Source organism: Strongylocentrotus purpuratus, unplaced genomic scaffold (assembly GCF_000002235.5).
Source record: "Strongylocentrotus purpuratus isolate Spur 01 unplaced genomic scaffold, Spur_5.0 spur5_scaffold_21, whole genome shotgun sequence".
NCBI lineage: Eukaryota > Metazoa > Echinodermata > Echinoidea > Camarodonta > Strongylocentrotidae > Strongylocentrotus > Strongylocentrotus purpuratus.
Window position 1 is genome coordinate 2891916 of NW_022145607.1, and position 8849 is coordinate 2900764.

General features: G+C 32.6%; 1 protein-coding gene across 1 annotated transcript; it reads left to right on the plus strand.

Annotated features, from left to right (window-relative positions):
* Positions 1–266: 266 nt before the first annotated feature.
* LOC115928291 lies at positions 267–3250 on the plus strand. The gene is made up of 3 exons (XM_030995374.1): positions 267–338; positions 905–1004; positions 2040–3250. The coding sequence occupies exons 1-3, from the start codon at positions 286–288 to the stop codon at positions 2955–2957; spliced, it is 1071 nt and encodes a 356-aa protein (XP_030851234.1). The 5' UTR covers positions 267–285; the 3' UTR covers positions 2958–3250.
* Positions 3251–8849: the final 5599 nt, after the last annotated feature.

Consider the following 8849-nt stretch of genomic DNA (forward strand, 5'->3'; position numbering starts at 1 on the left):
TATGCATGAGAAATAGTAGAAATAGAGAATGAAAAATTACGTACAACAATATTATACACATTGGTCTGTTATTTGGTCTGTTGTGAGAAACAATAACGTGTTCGTTCTATGCATGTATTGTAAAGATTGTCTTACTCGTTGTTTTGTCTAATTCTTCCTAGAGCATCCATTTTAACCAAAACTAGTTTTTTCGGCATTATGTCTTCTTAGATCATTTCATTTCACAGCACTCTAATATGACATTTTCTGAAATTAACTTTTCCCCGCCAGGGATCTTCTTCACCGATGAAGGATGGAAATGATCTACCAATCAGTGACACATCAGTGAAGTTTGAGAGGTACGAGTCAATATCCGTTTCTTTTATATGAGCAAACGTTATTATTCGTAGAACGAGATGTATTTAATGCAAACATTTCTTCCCCAATTACTAGCATCATTGACAACAACAGTTTTCTTCATGTTTATTGATATTCATAATTATTTTGCATATTCTTCCTAATTTATACAAATAATCGTTTACGAAAAAAAAGGCTTATGTACATGTACGTAAATTGTATGACATCACCTTTTACCAGGATTAAAGCACTTATTACCTGTCTGGACTTGATCCTTAAGAAGCTAGAAAACAGTGAACCAACACCTGTTGCGGTACCAAGGGCACTGTCGAAGACGATTTTTTTTTAATCTAGTAAATTTTTGTTGGCCACGTTTGTGCTTCTGCGATGTAAATGTATAACTATTTGTTAACATTCATACATACATTTTTATTTTATTAATTTGTATTCCTTTAATGGGCCAGAAATATCATCATCTGAGTAGACGCTACTCGGACCCAATTTAATTGGCTTATGTTGGTCTCTCCTTACATCTGCTAACTCTAATATCTACAATTAAATTCAACAGCTTCCACACACACCCTCCAGCTGTCGTTCACCAAAAGTCGTATGACGGAAAGCTAGTATCCACCCAAGGAACCTCCTCAAACCCAGTTTGGAATATCGGGGTAAGAAATAATTATTGCTCCTATTTATTAATTATCAACTAATTGCTGTGGAAGTTATGCAATAAAATAACAAGCTTAAGATAAAAATGGATTATCATTCTGCATCTGTGCAAAACAAAATGTATATTAGAACACTAGCAGAATATCAATAGTGTTGATGGTGAATTAAATGAAATTCGTAACCTCTACGATTTGTACATCAGGTAGGCGCTCATTATCAATTCAGGTTTTTACTGCCTCGTTATATTTGCTATTCGCTTTCAGGGGGTAAGGAATTAATATAACTTAAAGGGATAGTTGAGTTCTGTTGCAGAGGGCGCTAAACAAAATATTTTGTTGTGAGATAATGAAAAATGGAGTGTAACATACAATTTAAATGACAAAATCATCTCTGTTTGATCAAAATCGGTTCTGAGACGGCTGAAATATCCATAACTATAACGATTTCTAATACTTGTGTACCACCACAAATATTAGATAATTTGAAAAAGACGTTGAAAAAACGAAATGGCGCCTTTTAAGACGAATTTCAGCCAATGCCGATGTTGGCTTTTTTGTTGGCGTTTTCGTGTTGTTTATATTACGCACAAACAGCCGGCCCATGTTTTGTTATTTTTAATTTAATAATTAATTAACGGTCCCGGATTTTTTTTTTAAAGTAGAGCTGAATTGGTATGATCGTATTGGCTAAATTTCACACATTTTGGGATCTAAAATTACCTTCATAGCAATGTTAGGTTCTATATAAAAGGGCACTAGAAATGTCATAGATAAGAATAAGAGCAATAACCATGCACTTTGAAGGCATTTGCGGTCTGAAAACAGAACTCAACTATCCCTTTAATCTTTCGCATATATTGAGAAGTGTCACTTGATTCCTTGCTGAACATTGAATTTAAACATTGAATGGTCTCCCCTCCCCCCCCCCCCCCCTATTTGTATTGTTCATATCGGATGCTTGCTGACTGAGATATTCCGTGACTTTTGTCAAATTTCATCAACGTTCTCTTTCAAATTTATACCCTTTTGATTTAGACCAAACGTCAAAAATTGGTTCACCGGTGTCCTTCAATCCTGGCCCTCGTACAAAGTTTCCTGCAGATGATTATTGCTGTGGCCATCATTCGTGCTGGAAGTCCGGCTCTTGTAGCAGGCAGCGATATCACCGAACGGGTCATGCTACAGGCAGGTAAACCTGGTGTAGTCCCATTCCATCTCCCTTGGCCACCTAATAGTACATCCCACGGTTATTTTACGCTTGGATTTAAATCTATGCCTCGTCCATTCTGCATTAATGGAACAGTTGATGTCAAGGGCTTTAAAAGCTTCTCCCAGGTACCAAGATTTACCACCTCAGTCACAGATTTAGACACTTCTCCCTGCGTGAATCTGATTATAGATAACGTTGATAGTCTAGACGAGGATGGGTACGTTTTAAAGGCAGTCTGGAATAGTTTTGAAAACGTTAGGTATGAAACTATTCAGAAGGAGATTGTTGTACAAATTCCACCCGTACGAGCAAAATGCTTCATCACTTTAAGTGAAAATGTTGATTATCCTTATGAAGTACACTGTCGAGCCATCACTGGAAGCGTTACAACCACGATATCATGTTACCAGAATGATCAGAGGATTGACGTCACGGGTGATATTACAGATAACGGGCTAATTACTAGAGGTATATTCTGGCTACACGATTACACTCATTTTTCTTGTTGCTCACATGATGTAACCTCATATGTGAATGAAACAACGTGCAATGACTTCGAGTGGCCACATAGCAAAGAAACTACAAGGCAGATTGTTAATACTGTACCTACATCGGTAACTACTCCCACACTCCAGATAGAGTCTCATACAGGGTCAGGGGCTTGTAGGCAGTCCATGCTTCCTTCTATGTGGCACTTCACATACCTGTTCATATACATCCTCGCTTTTGTTACAATATACTAAGCACAAAGTCTTCATACGTGATGTCACTTTCTTATTTCACAAAATAGTGTAATACTAACAAATAAATGTGAACATATATTATCTTTCGAATTCGAATTTCATTAATGTATACAATGTACTAATATTCATACTTATCTGTCTTTATTTGAAAGAAAATGTCAAAATGGCCTACTTTTCAATTTGTTGTCATGTGTATGTATGCTTTGTTTAATAGTCTATGGTCTGCTTTATTTCCTCTGTGTGGCCATGCCTTGAATCATAATGCATGGCCCTACAGAGGAATATTTCCTATTGGGGGCCGGGGGAAAATGCAATGAATTTTCGACAATTTATTGCATTTTCTTTGTTTTGGGGGATTTAAGGAAGGGGCCGCGCACCCTAGCAAACACTGCGTACAGTCATGATTTAGGGGCTAAGCAATGGCCTCGTTACTGTGAGGCCCCATGATGAAAATCGTGTCAATCAGCTATGTATTAGTGCCCTTTTGTGAGGCATTAATCCTCATGTCAATTATGACTTAAGGACGTAGGTCCCTTAGCTGATTAGCATAGTAGCACACATATGATTAAGCAGTCACGCAAAACAAACAATCGAAAATTAATATTCAATAAAATCTGAGAATGTATGCCATTATCCATATCTATTAGAAATAAATATTTTTTTAAATCCTTCCCTAAACTGGGGTAAAAATAAATATTCCACCATTATGACCAACAGTGTTTTTAATATCGATGACATTCTATTTTATCAGCTTGATGATTTGACATAGACCAGGCCTTTTAAATACTGTAGATTGCTATCACCCGGCCATGTCTGACCCCAACTTGAACCATGGTGGTGTCATATGAGTTACTACGTGGATCGACATGTGCACGATGAACACTACTATAAAGATCTATGATACCCATGTTGCCAAGTATATTGTCATCACCAATCATGCAAATGTTAATTTAGAGTGTGATTTCTGTTCGGATTTAATTTTCACCATTTTCAACTTGAACCTTGTGTTACATTTAAAAATTAAACAAAATGGTATAGATTTAGTGAATGTAGGCTATATACAATTTTCAAAATTATAAATTGTTTTAATGACGTCAGAGAGTTAACAATATTAGATACAAGATGTAAATATATAATCATATTGTAAATATCCTCTGTTTGAAAGCAGAAAGTCAAACACATTAACACAGAAATTACGCCTGTCTGGCTTCAAATAACGATATCTGGTTATTTATCGGTGTGTCACTATAAGACTAAACAGTTGTTTTAATTTTCAAACACAATCTTTTTATAGCGCACATTATGGTAAAATGATTTGTTTTCTCATAAAGTCTGCGTTTCTTTTCTTTTGTATACTAATGTTATTTATATTACTTTTAGTCTCTTTAACATTGCTGTTGAACACCATGTACTACATAATTTGTTTGGCCTAATCAATTATTTTTTTGAATATATTTAACATGTATGTCTACTTTTACTGATATAGTTTACATTGATGTACATGTAATACAGAACGGCTTGAATTGGTATTAATGCGTGTCTTATGTTATATAACGCCATTCCCATCACAAGCCACGCCCGATAGAGAAATTGTGCTTCGTTGCAGAATATGATGTTATATATAAAGCAACTTACTACATGGAGTTATGCTTAGTGTATATAACATATTAATTTCATAATCTAAGAATATTTGAATCCCAGAGTTTGAATAAGTTGTAAAGTGAATAGAAGCACACTATAGTCACGTACAAATAGCAAGTTTCTTTATATTATCTTTGTAAATAGAACAAATATAAAATGTGATTAAAAATATCTTTGCAGAACTATTTTTAAAACGTCCGTCAAAAGCAGATTGAGTCCTCCTTCTGTTACACTCTCCTTGCCACATTGAGGCTTAGAGCTGACCCATTATGCTGTTTTCCTGATTGCATTATATGTATACCGTTATCTTAAATCGGTTATCTAGCATACGGTAACGAATCTGAGGGTCGTATTCTCCTGTCCTGTTTATCGTGTACTATATGTAGAGTCTATACGGCTTAGCATACATAATGTGCCAAAACTCTGATCCTGCTATCATCTTTTGAATATTTGTTGTGTCATCTATACTGAAATTTAAGTGTATCAATTTCAAATATCTATGTCAGCCGCAGTTTAAATGTCACGGCTTTATAATGAAACTCATTGTGGACTTACAATATATGATTTGCATTTCATCGTGCCTAAGAAAAACCGAACACGTATTCACGTATTGTTAATCATACAATATGAAATATGTAAGACATATTGATAGTTATTAGTGGTAGTCGCTAATGCTGTTTATTATTAGTCGATACAAGTCATGCATATCGTTTATGAATTATTTACGATTTGTAAAGACTCGTTTCCAATTATTTTGCCTACCGTCGGAGCTTATCTTCTAAATAGAAATGTAAGATCTAGTGTATTGTTGAGTACAGTATGCATATATATCTGTTACAGTTATCTATGAAAATCAGAGTAAATTGATTTGCAAATATTGTCCTGTATAATAACCGAACCTCCCTGCGTATTTCGAAAATTGAATAACGAAAGTTCGAAGTCGTAGTAACGATATGATTAATGTTGTACATATATATTACTTATTATTTTACTCAATATTATAATCATGATAATAAAACGCAAACTTATTGGTATTTTGTGATAAAATAAATGCATAGATTGTGCACATTTTGAAGTTACCTTTGACGTTCATACCGGCATATTTGTTCATATTACGAAAGTATGTCGGTATCAAAGGATCTAATTTTCCCATTAAAGAATAACAGAAAATTGTTATACAAAATATACCAGCCATGACGAGGAGAGTAAAACTAAAAACAATAATTGAATAATTAACACATTTATGTATGCACATATTCTGATGTATGGCTATACTTTCTACATCATTTGGAATACTCATTTGTCTTAATTTAAAAAGTATAATATATGTATAATGTATAATTTTGTATATGTAATATGTGTTTTATTTTGTTTTAGTTTTAAATGTTTACTTATTTAATATTTTACATAAATACATACATATGTTCTTAACTATATTTTTACACTTCGTTTTGTTTATACTATATATATATATATATATATATATATATATATATATATATTTACCGATATATTTTGATGATCATAACTTAATTGTTTATCTTTTAGGCCTATCAATATAGTCGTAATTAACTTAAATGTTTTTAACTTATTTTCTATAGATTGTTGTGTTATGGTTGAACATTTGCCAGTGTTATATTACTTTTGTTTATATGTCATGATTATGTTGCTTTATTTTAACACGGCCCTGATTGACGGAAACCAGTCTGCGAACTTTTTTCGGGCTTTTACAGTGTATAAATAAAATAAACTCAACTTAAACTGAACTCAATATATGTTACCTATATATATAGTTTACAGATATCCAATGAAGGTAACATGGTACATATATATATGAAAGAAGTAAATTCCTAATGTATTTGATAATTTTGCAAACGAGAGAAATTTGTAAAACTATCTTCCTTTGTAAATAATGTTATCGCTTTACAATATATCGTATAAGTTTACTTAGTCTTCCAGTGTTCTTCTATTCAAATTTGAATGTGTTCTTTTAAACACTGAATAAATAAAATAGATGTATAGAATGTACATATAACTTTCTTTTAGTTTCGTATATGATCAGTATGCTTCCATACACCTCAGTGGGTTATATTACTTTTAATATTGGTTAAATTCGCTTCAATACAATAACAACAACAATCACAATCCATAAGCTGTTTGTTTTGTTAAAAATTGAAAATGTTTGCTTTCTCGCTTTTATCTGGAATAAAGAACGTTATCAAACCCTGACAATTATATAAGTATGTACCCATGCAGAAAGTGATATATTGTTTTACAGTGTTGTGTTTTGTTGTAGTAGAATGAAATCCATATTAAAAGGGCGCACATATCAGTGTAACAGCAAGTGTAAATATAAAACAAGAAAGAAAGGACAAGAGAAACAGATAACAACTCAACGCATGCATGTAGGTATATCCAATGCAGTCTGTTTAATGGTGCCTTTGTAGAAGTGTATTGACCTCACTTTGCGTGATGAGGAAATGGTAATAGTAATAAAGAAACTCTTCACGTATTGTTAATCATATGATATGAAATGTGGAAGGATTATAAAGGTAATATGTGGTATTCGTTAATGATGTAGTTTATTCATTATGATATTGTATATTAATCGTTCACATGAATTGACAATGAATTGTATATAACGAATATTGTTGCCCATATTTTGAATGCTTTGCAGCATATCTTCTGTATTTGTACAGAAGAGTATATTATGTATATGGTACAGTAATCTACGAATCTCATAGTAAATTCTTTTAAAAAATCGTCGTGTATAATCACAAAACATCTATGCGTATTTTGATGAACAAATATCGAAAGTTTCAAATCTTATTAACGAAATTATCATTGTTGTATATGCATATCACTCATTATTTTACTCAATATCATAATCATGATAATAAAAGACCAACCTCTTTTGCATTGGGGTAAGAGTGAACGCTTAGATTGTGCACCTTATCAAATTATAGTTGACATTCATACCGACCTATTGCTCATATTACAAAAGGATGTTAGTCACAAATGGTCTAATTTTGCTTTTTAAGAATAGCAGTAAAACCTTTAAAGACCGTTTAGTTCGCTCTTTGTATATATGCTAGTGAAATAATGATGCGAAAACAACACCAAAAAGACCAGCCATGAAGAGGAGTCAAACACTTAAAAAAATAATCGAATATGTTACACAATTTTGTATATACATATCCTGATTCATGGCTTTACAATATATGTACCCATATATAATTTACAGGAATACAATGAATGTAACAATGGTACATGCATGTATCAAAGAAGTAAATTCATAATGTATTTGATTATTTTGAAAATTATCTTCCTTTGTAAATAACCTTATTACTATACAATATATGTATAAGTTTACTTAGCGTTTCAGTGTTCTTCCGGTATACAAACGTGATTTTTTTTCCTTCAAAACACTGAATACATAAAATAGATGTTGAGAATGAACATATAACCTTTCTCTACTTTCTCATATGATCAGTGTGCTTCCATGCATCTCAGTGGGTTATGTTACAATTAATATATGGTAAAAATCGCTTCAAATCACCAACAACAAGCAAACCTTTAAGCTGGTTGTTATGCACTAACCATGCTATCCTCTCATGAATTTCAATAGTTGTGTGCCCTTTGTCTTTAAAAGCTTGACAATGTTTGCTTTCTTGCTTTTCTCTGAATTAAAGAACTTTTTCAAACTTTGGCAATGACATAATTATATACCCATGCATGAAGTTATATATTGTTTGACAGTGTTGTGTTTTATTGTAGTAGAGTGTAATCCATATTTAAAGGGCAAACATATCAGAAGTGTAAATATAAAACAAGAAAGACAGGACAAGCGAAACAGGTACCACTTCAAAGCATACATGTAGTTATATCCAATACAGTCTGTTTAATAGCGTCTTCGTAGAGGTTTATTGGTCTCACTTTGCGTGATGAGGAAATGGTAATAGTAATAAAGAGTCTCTTCACGTATTGTTAATCATATGATATCAAATTTGAAAGGATTATAATGGTAATCCGTGGTATTCGTTAACGCTGTTTATTATTTGTTAAGATATTGTTTATGAATTGTTTACATGAATCGATAATGCTTTGTAATAATATCGTTGCCCATATTCTACATACTTTGGTGCATATCTTCTGTATTGTTATGGATATAGTATAAACTGTTAGGTATGCATATTGTACAGTTATCTATCAAACTCATAGTCAATTAATTTTCATAGATTTTTATGTACA

What these genes read in the sequence shown, in the direction of transcription:
- LOC115928291 (XM_030995374.1), top strand. Translation starts at nt 286, where the DNA reads ATGAAGGATGGAAATGATCTACCAATCAGTGACACATCAGTGAAGTTT. An exon ending in ACATCAGTGAAGTTTGAGAG is followed by an intron (nt 339 to 904) that starts GTACGAGTCAAT and finishes TAAATTCAACAG; the next exon opens with CTTCCACACACACCCTCCAG. An exon ending in ACCCAGTTTGGAATATCGGG is followed by an intron (nt 1,005 to 2,039) that starts GTAAGAAATAAT and finishes CTTTTGATTTAG; the next exon opens with ACCAAACGTCAAAAATTGGT.